Consider the following 17,077-nt stretch of genomic DNA (forward strand, 5'->3'; position numbering starts at 1 on the left):
TCTATGGAGATACTAAGCAACATCAAAAAATTCTTGCACTTCTATGTACTGAAACAGTTCTGGATAACAGCACCACATAAGTGGTGCTATCAAAGAGGTGGTACTGACATTTTTTCCACTATACTTTTCAGGTAGAAACTTGTCAACCTCAATGTATTTTCTTCTGCAGATGTAATAGTTTTTTCTGGAATAAAGGAGGTAGCAGATACACTACTTCCTCAGTTTCAAGGGTTTTGACACAGACTAAAATGGGTAAAATAATTTTGCAGTCTACTCATAACCAAAACAGTGTTCACACAGCAAGTTGTTGTCAGCTGCAAATATCACTGTAAAAGCACCAGGTAACATTCAGGTTTAATGTCATCTGGGTTTCCTGGAGCTGTGTGTGGTAATGTGAATACATATGCCAAAATATCTAGCCCACTCTAGCTCCATTAAATTAGTGGAAAATTGATCACTTTTCTGAACAGGACAGAATAAGGGACTTTTTGCTGTACATAGAACAGATCTCCTGATCAGATGTTGCACAACAAAAGCAATTGAAGTTTCTCCAAGAACCAAGCTGTAACACCTACCACTGATATCAGATTGCCAGCTAAGTTGTGAAGTACTGCTTTTCGTGTTTGGTAATATTTCCCTATCTAGTTCTAAAATGTGTCTGAACTTGAACTTTCTAGGTACTGATTTTCATCTACCATGTTTCACAGCCCTCCACTTTCCAGTGTCTTTTTTCTCTGCCCTTTTGTGGTATGATGCCTGTGACACTATGATAGGAAAGTCTGGCCTTATTCTAGTCAGACCACTTGGCAGTGTGCAACAAGATGTACAGATGTGCATTTTCTCAAAAACACTTCCCAGACCTTTAAAATAAATAAAGTATAATAAAACTGTTCAGAGCAGAGCAAAGGACAACTGAGAGAGTTAGGAAAGTAAGAACATCATGTAAGTATTGTGCTGTTGTTGATCACTCCTGGGTTTTATCTAGCCTATGATTGGCAAGTTCACAACTTTTGTAATGTTCCTCAGTCCTATTGACTTGCCATGGGGTAGCTCAATCTTAAGAACATGTGAGAATGAATTTTAGATGTCACATTTGACCCATCTCCCCAGGCTGGGAACACAGGAAATCTGATTTGATGAGTGCTCCTGGGATATTAAAGAAGTAAACATGGGACATCATTCTACAGAAAGAAAAAATTCTTTGAAGTGAGGTTCTGCCTATTCAGGAACAATAGCTGGACATTTTTGCTCTTTGGCACCATGAAGCCACCCTTATGGTATTGGTACTGGCAGGCCACAGGCTTTGTTTTTACTGAGTGTGCTTAGGTTTGCCAGCCTGGTTTTGTCTGAACTTCCCTTGACCTGCCTGAAGCTTTATTTTTGCTTGGTTTAGCTGCAACAGGTATTTTTCTGAGCAAGTGGCTATATTTAATTTGTCCTAGTTTTGATTATCTGTATGGCACAACCACAGTTTTCCTACAGATAGTAGTAAAATGTTGTTATTCTTTCTACCATGACACTAGCACGAAGCTACAAGGTAGAAAAATACAGTCCTACTAAGACAGTGGAGGCTTTGATAAGTAGGGACAGAGGATGAGTTGTAGAGGGACCCTTTCAAGACGGATCAACAAGCTGAAGCCATAGATCTAAGGTCTCAGAGGGGTATTTTAAGTGTAAAAGCATTTAACTTAAAAATTAGCATGGTTAGTGCTAAAAAATTAGTACACTTTGATATAAGCCAGCAAGTGTGTATACAACAAACATAAATATTTTTTTGTTTTTACTGCTGTTAAGATACTTCTGCCAAGAAGTATTCATGTCTTTTTTTTTTTTCTTTCTTTCTTCTTCTGAGATAACTAGATCTGGAAGCATAATGATCACTGGATCATAGTGCTAAACGTTCAAATAACACTAATAATAAATTCTTGGATTTATGTATAAAGTGTTCCCTTTTTGCCTAGACCAGAGTTGTGAGTATTACATTTGCTCCACATATGAGACCAACTAGGGAGCATTGAGCACCTTGGTAGACAGACTGGGTAGTGGCACTCCAAATTTATGAGGTTTGTTTGAGATTCACCACTGAGTTCAGTGAGGCAGGATGCAGTAGTTATTGGGATTTGTATAGCATTTTCCAGGCTTGACATCAGTGTTAAAAATACCCAGGTAAGAACTACTTATTACCTTCTCTCCCTTTTTAAGATAAGTTTTTAAGAAGAGTTGGGTCAGTCAAGATCAATGATCTTGCTCATTTGTGACCACACACTATAAGTACCTGTAGTCTTTACACTAGAATCTTGGCTGCAGAAACACACCTCACATTGACTTCTATCTGATACCTTGTGTGGGTTTTGCTTTTCCAAGTGAGAAACACATCATAACCCAAAGACATTACGCAATGCAAACCCCAAATGCATTAATAAACTAACTCAGTAGTGAGATACAAAATTTTCCGTGGTTTACAGTTGTTTTCTGAAATGACCTCATAATGCCACTCAGTTCTGAAGCCTTCCTGGCTTCAACATTCTTTAAGAACCTGAAAATCTCAGAGGTCTGCTGAAACTGTGGAGGCCCTTCAATGACTTCCATCATCCGCTTTTCTCTCTCCCTCTGTCAGCAGTTCCTTTTTTCTCTTGACCTGGAGAAGATAATCAGGTGTCTTCTCTTATCTATCCCAGTACACTCCAGTGTCAGCTAGTCAGGCTGTCTCCTCTCCTGATGGATCAGCCAGTTGTCCTCCTTTAAAGTGATTTTCAAGCTAGCTGATAAATTGTCAGTTCACAAACTGAATGAAGCACCATGATGATACTCAAGAGGAGCACAACATGAAGGGGAGACTGCATTGATATTTCCTTGTGTAGTTCTTTCTGTGAGCAGATCAGAATATCTTAAGAATATGTGGAACTTCCAATTTATTACACATCAGCTATAGAGTCTTACTACCCCAAGATTCCATGATATTCCCCAAAGCTGTGAGGAAGTACTATGCCACCCGAGCCACTAACAATGCAACTTTTGTATGCTATCAATAGAAACTGTTTTGCTTTTACATATCTTCCTGCTTCTTCTAAAACACAGTTCCCCTTTAGAACATGAGGATATGAGGATGCAGGGGAAGAGGAGGATGGCCTCTGCAGCCTTATCTCTGTGACATGATGGGAGAAGGTACAGTTTTCATGGGTACCAGTATGGGTCATTCTTCAAAGTACCCCAATAGATCTGTTTCTCTTTCTATATGGGTCAGCAGCAGGACCTGCCTTTAGATCCTCAGCAAAGCACAGCAAATAAAACATATTTAGCTTTATATTTTTTCCCAAATACAGAATGGCTTCTTGTCACCAAAAGCCCCAGAAATATCATTCAGGTTATCTGAAGCATTTGATTAGGCTATAATCAAATTTTATCAATGTACAGGTCAGCTGTCTAGCCTGAACTCATTGTCTAGGCTCTTCCTGTCTCTAGACAGCCCTCTCCATGCTGTGATTCATGTTAGCCTAAGGTGGAGTACCTTAAAACAGAGGCATACCTACCTCTGTCTTTTGACTGTAGAGGGAACCTTTACACTGGCTAGCTAGTTTCCCACTAAGGGTGGCAATTCCTACAGCCTAAAGCATTCAGTTAGAAGGAGTCTGGATTAAATTGCCTACTAACTGACCACACAAAGTCTTCCTGTATGCTCCTTCTTGTGCTCAACAGAAGTTGCCCCATGCACATCCCTGTAATCTTGAGGACAGTCAGCAGAACGTCTGCTGAGAGCTACTGTGGATGAAGACACTCAAAAAGTTTCTACTGCAGTAACATGCTTATTGAACTCCTTTTTCAACACAAAACATCTGCTTCATCCAATTGCACCAAAAAAGGCAGGCTGGAGCGCTCCAGAAAAATGGGAAAGTGACTCCATAGGTGTGCCCCTTCCCTCCTCATGCTGTCCTGCTTTGCCTGAAATTCTTAAACATGCTTTGACACAGGCACTGAAGTCAGCATTTCTCCTTCTATGTGGGAGGACTAGAATATGATACAAACTGAAAGGCCATCACTTAATCTCTGTTGTGATCTTCAGTCATTTGGTCCAGCTGAGGCCCAGTAATTTCTATTTAGGCAACCTAATTGGTAATTTTACCAATATTTTTGCCAGTGGTGAAGTGTCTCCAGCTCACCATTTCCCTCCACAAAAAAAAAGAAGAGGCTTATTGAAGAAATGAGGAAAATTAAGTCAGTACCCTGAGTGTATCCTCGTATCTTGACTTCAGTATTCATATAACATTCTAAATTTAAGGCAACAGTATTACTGTCAGAAAAAAAAAAATAGTTCTCTCTTACATTTAGCTGTTAGTAGAGTAATAGGTGCACGTGTAAGTTTGGTTCCCTTGCTTCATTTCAGTCAGGGGCAGAGTTGTGACAGCTTTTAGAAAGTCCCAGATGAAATAAGACACTTTTGGAGGAGAATTTTTTCTTTCTTTTTCAATTCTTCTGTTTAGTGTAACCAAGCAATATTTCCCTGTTCATATAATTTCAGTGAATTAGAATGGTGAAGTCCATGTTCTCTTTTCTTCCCTTCTTGATTTTTCTAATGCTATAGATGGAGAACTTTAACAGCCCTCTAATTTTATGAGGCAACCAATCTTCACCTAATAATGGGTCTGGCTTTGTGTGGCTTTTCTCCCACTGCTTCCTTCTGCTTCCATCTTCTAGGCAGTTCTTTGGACCATTAGTGTTCATAAAGCTCACTGAACCCTTACAAGAAAGATGCTATGAGTAAAATAATAGAAAATAAGTCTGAGAACACTCTACTGAGATCACATAGTTCTTTCCAATAATTTCTAACAGGCTGTGCTTTCTAGACTGATGAATTCATTCTTTCCCCCTGGATTTCTTCTGAATCCCAGCATCCCAGAAAAAGGGATGTCAAGGTGGCTCTGCCCTTTCTAACAGCCCCTTTCCCCTATAATATAAGAATAATACAGTTAAAATAAAAAAAAATATTTTCAGGTGCCTAAAATTAAGAGTCTAATGTGAGATATTTATTATTTTTTGAATCTCTCTTTTTTCTTGTCCTTTAATCTTGATCAATCTTTCTCAAGTATTTTCCAATTATTTGCATTATCATTTCAGAAATAAATAGTCCCTGGTTGTGAAAGGTCAGAGCAGTTGGATCTCAGGCAGCCCAAAACCACTGTGTACCATCTTCAATTTAAGCACTCGGACTGGAGGCAGAGAAAAAATTAAAACTCTTTCAAAATGACATGTGCACAACTGTGCTTTCTTTCTCAAATTACAAGTGCGATGTGAATCACTTATTACCTGTCACAAGGATCCATCAAGCCCATTACACCAAACTTAAGACTGCTGCTTACCTCAGAGATTATGAAACTACCACGTAGGTCTTCCAAGGATGACTTCTTCCATCACCTTGCCTAGGACTGAACTGTGCAGGAGAGGAAATTAAAACAGGAATTAATCCATTCCTAAGAGGCTTCAAATTTTAGCAGTTCTATCAATACATGGCTGCTTGCAGGTTTGTACACATTTTTTCCCCCACATGTGTTTTGAAAGTACTGTGTGCATAGCATGCTTGCTATACAACTAGGTCTTTTTCCTCTCCTATATGGGAGGGATTCAAACTCAAAGTGCCACATTTCCAAAATTTTTGCCATCATGGGTTGGCTCTGCTAATTTCAGCCATAACTGCTTTTTGCTTCGGGAAATTGATGGAGCAAGCAAAAAGAAGGATCTTGGTGACTTCAGAAAGTCCCTAAAAATGACAGAAGAAAGAAGTAAGCACCAGTGTTAAAAGAAAGGGAGAAAAAAAGACAAGAACTATTTCTGGTACCCCCAGACAAGTACAGTCATCTGTAGCTTCTGGGCAAACTCCAATACTCCAAAGGAGCCCTACCCTTTAGAGCCTAGATAAGCCCCTTCTCCAGGCAACCACACCTCTCTCTTATGGGGCAGCACAACCAAAATATCTTAGGCAGAACTTCTGATCCTGCAAGCCAAGTGGTTTTTTACCAGGCATAGAAGTTCACAAAAAAGTAAACTTGCAAACAAAACTGCCTGTACATTGAGTAGGAAGAAATGTGCTAAGTGGTAAAAACTACAGTTTTTCAAATTCAGACAGCAGTGCAGAGGGAGATGGTGTGGAAAGAAAATATGGCTTTTGTCTCCCTATTCCCCACTGTGTCCCTGTAGGGAAGGCTCTTTCTGCTCATGCTTGAAGGTTTGCAGTGGTCTGCAGTCTATATTTACAGATGAATCTATGCAGGCCCTTCCAGATGAGGAGACTTCCATCCTCTTTCAGCCACCACAGGGACCCTTCTCCCTAATGCCTTGCTCAGGGACTGCTGTAATACCTCTGTGAGTCTCTTTTATACTCTCTGGAGCACATGTGGTCATATTATGTATCTCTGGTTTTATCAAAACTCCACAAAGATTTTCTAGGGAATTAAAAAATCCAGCTATGATTGTAGCACAAGCCAGTCTTGCAGCTTTTCAGGAATACTGCAGGAAAACACCCATCGGTCTTAGAAAAAGTGGTCACAGCTGCTGCCAAAACCCCCTGAATTTTTGAAAAACATAGCCTTGCTATAACTGAACTATAAAATTGTAAAAAGACTCCTCAGGGAGAGGATAAATAATTATATTATTAATCAGTCCTGGCTTATAATAATCACTTATACAGGCATCAGTTATCACTCCAGCAGCTGGAGGCTGTTGCAGCTGCAATGAAAATGGCATCGATGAAATGAATGTTTAAAAAAAAATAAATGCATGACACCAGCCTGTACACTCAACTATGCTTCCTGCCTTTAAAGCCATAATAAAATTTAACCCCTTTCTGTTATTTTAATCTCTTTCTTTTACTGCTATCAATCCTGCAATGTCACAATGTCAAAAAGGGAGTGAGCTGCAGGTTCTGGTTTGCCACATACAACAGCCTCTCAAAGCAAACGGCTTTGCAAAAATTATAATAGATGTTCAGAGAAGTAGCCTACACCACAGAGCACAGTGTGGTGTAGATTGCAAGTCACATAACTATAGGTCTACCAGCACAGTGCTTTGCCTGACCAAACTAGCTCTGAGCTGTCTGGACCTTGACTTGTCTCTCTTCACAGCGCTCATCTAAGGCAAATGTGATGCTGTCACTGCTTTGCAGAGTATAAATGTATTTTCATTTTGCTTACAGATTCTTTTTCACTAGTGATGATGAAAGGGAGAAACATGTATAAATGTAGAAAAAGCCCAGTCAGTCGCAATGAATGTGAACATCTTGGTGGAGTTGTTTCAACAGTCATCATTTTGGAGACCCACACACATTTAATTTTGAAAGCGCAAGATCTCTATACCAGTCATTTCACACCCCTTCTGAGCTACAGAAGCATCTACAGCAATTAGAAATACTTGTCCTGAGAACAGAATTTTATTACTTTTAACCACCCAGTTAACCAATCCTGTTGAGAGCTGCAGTGGTTCAGACACTGACTGCTCCAACTCCTCCAGTTCCAGCTGGAGCAGAACAAGTAGACACTCATAAAGTATTCATCCCTCATTTCTGAACTCATCCTGGAAACAGCACTTTCAGAAAAGAAGAACCATACCCTTGATTCTTGTAATGTTCTGCAATAGATCACACAGGAAGTGCTATTTCCTATTTTCAGATGTAGGGGGTAACTATGTGTTTTTTCACAAAGAAGAAGATGTGACCAGACATAACAAGCTTGATAAATCAGTGAGTAGCTAATTTTTTTCCTTTTTTACAGATAAATTTGTTTATATAGATATAGATGCACTCAGTGGGGAAGTATATGTGCCCAATATCCATGGCAATAGAGTTAGCAGTCAAGCAGAGACACTATCTGTTAGAGCAATAGGGTCTTGTGACTAACTTGCAACTCAGGATAAGGCTAAATGTGAGAGTAGAGATTTGGACTGGAGAAATGGTGTAGAAAATTATCGACTTTTTTTTATAATAGAAACTTACTGGGTCTTGGTTTTGAAGCTGTTCCAGGAAGTCAGTAGCTTGAAAATGCATTTTGATAAAAATGGAAACTGATTAGATAAGAAATCCTCCACACTTAGTCTAGCCTCTCCAAATTTGCTCTCATCATGCTCTATCAGTTGCAGATAGCAGATGTTCTTTATCACTGTACTATCAGATGACTTCTTTGTATTATAATACAAATGCATTTGATCTGTTAAAGATGTTTCATTATCATGTTATGAAGGGTTATATTCTTTGGGATTGTTTCCTCTTTTTAAGATGGCATCTCTAGTCCACCACTTTAGAAAGTCTTTATTCTGTATTTCACATGTATCAGTCATGATCTGGCTGGCAATTTTTGTCAATCAGGTTTTACCTGAACAAAATTTATCACTAATACACTGGAACTGTACTATTTTCATGCACGAGGAGAGGTGAGCTACTCTACTTGGATAAAAAAGACTTGCTGCTTGAGGATTAGCAAACAAGCCACAATAGCTTAAGAATTTTTAATGTTTATTATTATTATTATTATTATTATTATTATTATTATTATTATTATTATTATTATTATTATATAAAGTATTAAACATTTGCTTTCATGGGAGATTTGCACTGTCATTTGCCAGGAATAGTTGTCAGTACCAGAGCAGTGGGCTTGAACTTCTCTGTGTGTAGACCCTCACAGCAATAACATGATAGGGGCATGATCCCTATGTTGGCAATCTCTGCTACAGACTATTATTCTTCCTTTTTATACTCACATTCATCCCTAGAATGTCCGTGACCACAACTGTTGACTGAATTTAATCTGAATTCAGTGTTTTATCTGAAGCAGTTTAAGCTGAGACACTGAATGAATACACCTGAACAGAGATGTGAGCACAGGACTTAACCTACACAAAATAAGAGCCTTCCTACACATAAAATCATGATTTGGAGGAATACATTTAATAGATGTCTCAGGTTTCTCTTTCTCAGACTGCCTGTTTTCAGTGCTTATGCTACTGCTTCACTGTACATGTGTTTAGGTAAGAACACCTCTGATGTGTCTCCTACACCTTTTGTCTTGCTACTACAGATTGACTCTATTGAACTGCAGAAAAGCTGAGACTTTTTGCAAGACTGTCTTTCTGGTTTTGAACCTTAGGGTTTACTGATAATTAAGCCTGGTTTTTTTCCAGCCCAGAACATATTTTTCCTTGAAAATTCTACAGGGATGAGAAAACCCTTGCCAGTTAGGAGGCAAGCAATTCTGAAGAGATGTTTCTAATGTTCATCTGTTATAAAAGAGGAACAGATTTCCAAAGTGAGGTTTCACTTTGGGAGGGACTGCCTTTCCCCAGTCATATACCGAAGAAGAATCCTGTGGTCCCTACCACATGAAAAGATGTATTTGAGGGAAACTACCATCTCAAAGTCTTGCATACAGCTTTTAGAGTACTTTTCCATCTTTTCCTTCAGTTTTCTTGATAACTCAAGAAAAGTACATATGTTTATACTTGCTCCCTAAGATGTGTTTGGTGTCTGTGCAGTCCTCTCTGGAGATTTGCCTCTCTAGAGACTCCTTCTGGAAAGTTAAAGGCAAAGTTAAAGAGATACAGATGTTAGAAGGAGACATTAAGCACCTCTCTTGCAACACCTGTTATCAGGATATGGGGCATTAATTTTCTTCATTTAAGTTTCAGTTTTACTGTGTGCTACATTGTACTTCTCTCTCTCCATAAAGTGCCCTTGATACTTTTGACACATACATTCAAGTTGGCTGCAAGTCATTAAGAAATTTCTTTTTCTGTATGACAAACATTGCCATCTCTGAACGGAGGATAGTGGGGGAGGGGGAGTTACTCATTCATACCTTTCAAAAGAGAAACCTCATCTTAGGCTGTAAGAAGGGAAAAAGAACTTTGGGAGTCATTCAGTTTGAGATAAGCGGCTCCATTAGTGCATGGATGCTCTTCTAAATTGTATTTAACATATGTTCTGATTTCTGTGAGGAAACTGAGTCCCCATTAGAGTGCAGCAGACTCACTGAGCAGAGATAACTCTCATCACAGTGTAGCAACTCAGGAATCTCTTTGCTTGCATTACTGTAAAATGGACATGTCTGATAGTCATAGCAGCACCCAGACACTTCCACAGCTAGAGGTGACACACTGTAAGTACCAGCTAACACTCCTGAGATGGCAAGGTTTCTCTCAAGGCAGCTAAAATACAGAAATCTGAAAAGACATGATCCAGAGCTACATCCTCATTAGAAGAATCTCTGAGGTTGCAGAAGCCTTGGTTCTGTACACCATTGGACTGCAAAAGCCATGATCATCAAGTGTTATCAGTTCTAGAAGCAGACACTGAAAAATATGCTGTTAATTTCAGTTAAGTGCAGCTGCTTGGAAGAGACCTAACTGGAAAGTAAAACTACGAGTCAGAAATTTGGTTCTATCCTGGCTCAGAGTAGAACACCAGATTAAAACTAGGTCCTCTGGATCCTGAATAGTCTGTAATTATGCATTCAGAAATAATCCTTTCCTCAAACAGATGAATAGGCTGATGTAAGTTTAAGATGCTTCAGAAATTTCATATGATACAAGTCAGGATGAATCACCATGTAATTAAATTGAGCTTCTACTAAAAAGCAGACAGGGGTCCTTCCCCTGTGTCACTCTGGCCAAGGGCAGAGTTTCTCCTGTTACATTCAGTCTTGCAGAGCTCAAGTGTGGCGTAAATGAAGTGGTGGTTTTGAGAATGTGGTCTCCGTAAAAGGCATCTGCAATCACACAAGGTAGACCTCATCACTGAAAACAGTGCATGGAGGGGATGCAGGTGGGAAAAGGAGTAAATTTTGCTGCACTGCATGACTGGGTAGGGTTCACAAAACAAGTTGGGGCAGACACAATACCCAAAGTCTTCAGTGTCAGGATCAATCTGGTGCCTTTCTCAAGAGAACAGGCATCAGGCTGCTAGGAAAATGCAGACTGTGAAACCATCAACCTGCTATAGCTGTTACCAATCTATTATGAAATAAATGCCTGACAAATGCAGTCATGATGGCAGTGCTTTTACCAGGTAGCTCTGTTTGAGTGGCTAACATATCGATTTCACTTCCCCACTAAGTGACCAGGAAGGACATTTGGTCCCTGCATTGCCCATCTTCACAAAATACTCTTCCTGGCTTATCTTGAGACACATGGAAATTCTTCCATTTTACCTGGGGACTTGGGAAGATAGAGTTTCTCAACTTTTCAGAGAACAAATTACACAAATTTCTGCATCTGGCTCAGAGTCCTAGTGAGGACTTAGAAATGGGAGAGAGTTTGATGGCATGAAAGGCTGACATCAAAGTCACAAATCTACCTGCTCCTATTATGACAAAACTTCTCTGAAGACTTTCAGAGCTGTGCAGCATACTTACCTCTCAGGTTGTGTCTTCTTGCAAGGGAAGTACAGTCCCTCCAAAAGTCCCCAAACCAAAAATGGAGGGAAAGAGATTGGACAACCCTTGCACTTCCTCAATTCCTATGTCACCTTATAGGATACACTGAATAACAAAGAATGAAGGATGGTATCACGCAGCTCCTGCACATGAAGAATTGTTCATTGTACACTCATAGTGATGGTCATATCTCCTTTCACCTTTGTTCCCTCTCCAACACACTTAGCTAATCTAGATTTTGGAGTGTCTGAATCAAACTCATTAAGCAGATACTGAAAAAAGGATTCAAAATTTCTTTCATCCCCAACTACGGGGGGGTGAGGGGGGAAGGGAGGAGGTGTCTTTCAATTGATGGGAAGATGCCACAACAAGCAGAGGTGTTAGTAGGCTATGATGGTATCAATTGTCATCTTTTATGTCATTAGCCAAGGTGTTTGCCTTTCTGATCTTTCTACAGGACTGAACACCATTTCCTGCCAGAGCTACCTAAGGCTACCTAAGAGCTACTAAATTTCCATGGCCTACACCTGATCCACACTCACAAACATTTGCCATTTTAACCCCAAACAACACTGTCAACTTGCTGCTCTGCCACACCCAGGGTCCAAGAGGTGGGTATGTTTGGTACTGGGCAAAGCTCATTTCCACTCCTCCAGTGACCTGATTCCCACAGGCACTGGGGCTCCCAGGAACCCTGGGAGTTCTGCAATTTCATTCTCTGCCACACCTCCATGTAGTAATGTTTCTGTGCTCAACAGCAAACAGATTTCCACAGGAGGACATCAGCCTCTTTCATTGCCCTCACTGCCAAGCTTGGGGTTCCCTCCAGTTTAACTCCATTTCTTCCTTTCCAGACCAACACACCATGGAAAACTACACCGTGGATGCAGCTGACTTGCCACTGACAACAGAGTTTGACTACGGCGATTCAGCACCATGCACGGGAAATGAGGAAAAGCACTTTGCAGCAAAATTTCTGCCACCGCTTTATTCTTTGGTGGTGATATTTGGCCTCATAGGCAATTTGCTCGTTGTCCTTATCCTGGTAAAATATAAGAGACTGAAGAGTATGACTGACATTTATCTCCTCAACTTGGCGATTTCTGATTCGCTGTTTGTATTTTCTCTCCCTTTTTGGGCCTATTATGCTGTTCATGACTGGATTTTTGGGGAGGTGCTCTGCAGAATTCTCTCAGGTGTCTACCTGCTTGGCTTCTACAGTGGGATCTTTTTCATAATCCTGTTGACCCTAGACAGATACCTGGCCATAGTGCATGCAGTGTTTGCTCTAAAAGCTCGGACGGTTTCCTACGGCATCCTCACCAGTGCTGTCACCTGGTTTGTTGCTATTTTTGCTTCAGTTCCTGGGGTTGTATTTCACAAAACTCAAAAGGAAAATTCACGTTATACTTGCAGTGCTCACTATCCAAATGATGCCATAATAAATTGGAAGTACTCCTATGTTTTAAAGATGAACATTCTGGGACTCGTTGTTCCAATGCTCATTATGATTTTCAGTTATTCACAAATCCTAAAAACATTATTGAAATGTAAGAATGAGAAAAAACAGAAGGCAGTCAGACTTATTTTCATGATAATGATTTTTTACTTCATCTTTTGGACACCGTTCCATATTTGTTCTTTTTTGTATACATTTCAATTTTCACTTTTCGAACCAAATTGTGAAATCAAAGGTCAACTGGAGAAGGCAATCCAAGTGACAGAAACAGTATCAATGATCCACTGTTGTATCAACCCTGTGATCTATGCATTTGTTGGAGAAAAATTTAGGAAATATCTTTATGCCTTTTTCCGAAAGCATGTTGCAGTCCACCTCTGCAAAAAATGTCCAAATCTTTATCGTGAAAAATTAGAAAGAGTTAGTTCCACATTCACACCATCCACTGCAGAGCATGACATCTCTACTGGACTGTAGAAATGTATCAAAATATTGGTTAGTAAATGTTCATAGAATCATAGAATCATAGAATTGGCTGGGCTGGAAGGGACCTCAGAGATCATCGAGTCCAACCCTATGTTGCATCACTCGCTTTGCCTTAAATGACTGACGTTATTTGACATCTTTATATCAACTACTGCTGAAAACTGCATGACCCTCAATTCTTGTGGGTTTGAGCATTTTCCATTCTTAAACTGAGAGAAGCAGTAATTTCTCCAGGGAATGTTAACACCATAGCTGGATCACATAAAGATCTGAATGGGGCCCAGAAGAGTATGACTGTTTCTTGACCTAAATTCTATCCAATGAACAAATGGCAGTAAGATTTACCTGGGGGGAGTACAATATTTAAGAGACTATGGAGTGATATCTCATCTCACAAGATGCATTTATTATTATGTGGACATTTTAAGAAAAACACTGGGAGCAAGTTTTAAGGATTGATGAACCTGTTTAGTTCCCAACATCAGTGGAACACCTTCTGGAAGTGACTGCATTCTTTCTGGAACATGGACAAGCCTTTGATACGAGGATGCTTTTAGTTTTCTTCATTCCTTTCTTCCCATCCTGCTCTATTTTCCCTACATGAACAAAAGATGTTTCTGTAAAAATGAATGAATACAAGATATATGGAGATAATATCTTCCCTGTTATGGATGAGCTGACTGATCTTTATCTTACTGGGGCCACTTAACCCAAGGATGTATCTGTTAGCTAATAGTATAGTAATTTTAAAAAATAATCCTATAGGGTATGTTATAGTATTTTTTTACTTTAGTTCTTTAATTCTATGTGTGCCATATCACTGTTTAGTGGCTAACCTTTTCCAGAGTGGGATTTTAATGGGCAAGTGTGATTTTTGTGAGTGCAATTTTACAGCTAGTTGCACATACCAACTCTACCCACAAGAAAACACTGGATTAAAAAAAAAAAAAAAAGTTTTATTTCTGACAAATTATATTGCTTCAAGAAAAACAGGACTTAACCAATAAAGGCACATCTGTAACAATTTGCAAGGTGACCTTGGTATTTGCTATGCAAGAGTCTGTATGAAAAAAACATTAGGACCTTCTGAAGGATTTTGGAGACTCTGAGGACAGTACTGAACAGAGGCATCCCTGGTTCTGGGCACACAGATCGTGTGTAGAGGAAGACTTTACATGGCAGTTTCAGTAAGTGTGTCAGGCTGGGCTACTGCATGAGAAAAACATGTTCTTCACATACACAGTAAGTCTGATTTTTGGGATACACTTTTAGGCAGTCAGTAGCTGCTAACAGCAGAGTAGACATACCCAGTTTGCCTTCCCAGGAGAAGAGTCCCCATAGCCAACTGGTGCCTTAATTAGAACTAGACGCTAAATGAAGACTGGAGAATGTTACTCTACTGGTGTTCTAAGGCCATTTATGCCATTTCTAGGTGTTTCCTCGTAAAATAAAGTGATATTCTAGTGATTTGATGTTACCAGAGAAGAGGAGGGAGGGGCATAGTGGAGAACTTCTTACTTCAAACTGTAGGGCAGTGCAGGTGAGCACTCCGTCAAGCAAGTGCCCTGCTTTTTTGCCCATTTACTTCAAAGGGCACTGCTCATGCATGTAGTCTTGTTCATGGAAATCCAGAGGGCCAGGTTCATCTAGCCTCCAGGCAACACAGGAGAAGATTCCACACTACTGTTTGCTGATTCAGATAGCTAAAGTAACAGCAAATCTCTTCAAGATCCCTCAGGAGCTGGTGGGGAAAAAGAGATGCCTGAGTCAGAAGCAGACAGAAATGGCCTCTGAGGAAGATTCCCTGCCTGACTGTAGGAGACTGGAAATGCCAGCCTCTGAATTTAGGTATCAGATGCCTTAATCTAGGAGGTGCAAACACTCTTCTCCCTCTAGCCTTACAGCCTCAAGGCTTCTATTAGTTGTTAGGTTTTTTTCTATCAACTATTACAATCCAGTCACTACCCTGTGAGCTTAATAGCCACAGATAGACTAAACAAAAGACCAGTAACTATCCTCACAGTAAACCCTTTTGCTCAGAAATAATATTTTTCCTTTCTTTTGTACTTTTTACTGCACTGAAGTGAAAGCACCTTTTTAATATTAAAGCACAACTTATCTCAATGTGGTACAAATCCTGCTGTAGCTGTGCTATTTCTACTGCTGTGTTTATTTTAAACTCTTATTGCAATTATGTTCCTTCCTGTTTTCATGCTAAGGCAGTGAAATTAATAAAACCTAGGTCTGAAAAAAAATATCTATACCCTGTAGCCAACATTCTCCTCCTAGGTCAAAGAGCATCAGCTGTGCTGTCAGAGTGGAGTTTGCAAAAAGATGCAACTATGGACTTAAACACTTGCAATACCATGTTCCAGGAAAGCAAACAAAACCAAACAAGCAGAGAACTGCCTGCCCAGTCCAGAAGCTACTGTAGTTGGCACAGCTTTTATTCACCTGCAAGTTTGAAAGAGTGCATCATAACAGCTTCAGGAAAAGTCAGGGGCCACAGATTTTAGATGGGTGAAATTTGACAGGTAAGAGAAATAGGGATGTGTATAGGGAGCAGTATTTAAAGAGAATTCCAAGTTTAATATGCTTCTGCTTCACAAAGTCATTCTCCCTGTTCCATTGCCCCAATCCCATTATTCAGCTTACAACCCACACCTACTTCTCTCCCCTACACAACTTTTTGCTTGTCCACAATGGGATAAGCTAAATTCTACACCCCCTGCCTTTGCTTTCTGCTTTGCATTTTCTGTTTTGTTCTGGCAGGAAAAAACCCCAAACAACTAAATCTAAAGATTAGCTTCTTCTTTTGTGCCCAGACAGGATAATCCTTAATCCTTAGTTGCAGTGTTGCACTGAGACAAGGCTCTAGATTGTTTGGTGTCAGATTCTGAATATTAATCAGCCAGATGTGGCTGCAGCATGGTGTAGATACAAGCAAGGTATCTCCAAATTAGGCTTGCAGGACTTCAAGCAGCCTGGTCACAGTGAGATGGAGCTACCCAAGGGGAAGGTTTAAATCCCTGTGAAAGAGAACACAAGGCAGAGACATAGCGGAAAGTTTACATACAGGAGACAAATATTCTGTAACTCAGGCTATGCAGGAAAAAGCATTGAGAGAAAGATATTTGCAAGACTAGAGAAGCAGGCAGGTACAAAGAAACTGCGATGAAGTAAAGGCTTGTTAAGAAAATGCCAAAGCACACCAGAATTTTTATTACAGCAGAGAAGCTAACACAAGGAAGAACCACTTCAGTGCCTGGGAGGCATCTGAGCTGCTCTGCTGAAATATTGAGGAAATGAAAGAAAGCATTTGGGAGGGTGTACAAGTAGTGGTAGAGCACAATAAATAAATAAATTAATTAAAGAGGGGAGCTCTGTGATCACTACAGGTAAATTGTTGTTTTACAATAAACACTGAACTGCTACAAGTTCAAAATTTTGGGCACTGAAGGGATAATGCATTGACTGGGCTCACAGCATGCTTATGAAAAGAATGCTCAGGTGCCATGGACAAGCATCTATGCACAGATTCAAAATGAATCAAACAGTGTAGTTTATGCACAGGACAGGATTGGATTGACCTTCCTGTTAGGAGACACTACTGTCTCGTGTTCAGAAGCATGTGGGGAGCAATGTCCCAGACAGCAGAAGGTAACTCTGCTGACTTTGCTGACTTTCAGGCAGACTTCCTAAAGAGCAAAAGGAAATGTAG

General features: G+C 40.0%; 1 protein-coding gene across 1 annotated transcript; it reads left to right on the top strand.

Moving 5' to 3' along the window:
• The first annotated feature begins 7,413 nt into the window (after positions 1-7,413).
• LOC103530452 (C-C chemokine receptor type 2) lies at positions 7,414-14,309 on the top strand. Its single transcript, XM_008496016.2, has 3 exons — positions 7,414-7,726; positions 11,869-12,022; positions 12,266-14,309. Exon 3 carries the CDS (start codon positions 12,277-12,279, stop codon positions 13,345-13,347), a length of 1,071 nt encoding a protein of 356 aa, XP_008494238.1. The 5' UTR covers positions 7,414-7,726; positions 11,869-12,022; positions 12,266-12,276; the 3' UTR covers positions 13,348-14,309.
• The last annotated feature ends 2,768 nt before the right edge of the window (positions 14,310-17,077 follow it).

Source organism: Calypte anna, chromosome 2 (assembly GCF_003957555.1).
Source record: "Calypte anna isolate BGI_N300 chromosome 2, bCalAnn1_v1.p, whole genome shotgun sequence".
In the NCBI taxonomy this organism is placed as follows: Eukaryota; Metazoa; Chordata; class Aves; order Apodiformes; family Trochilidae; genus Calypte; species Calypte anna.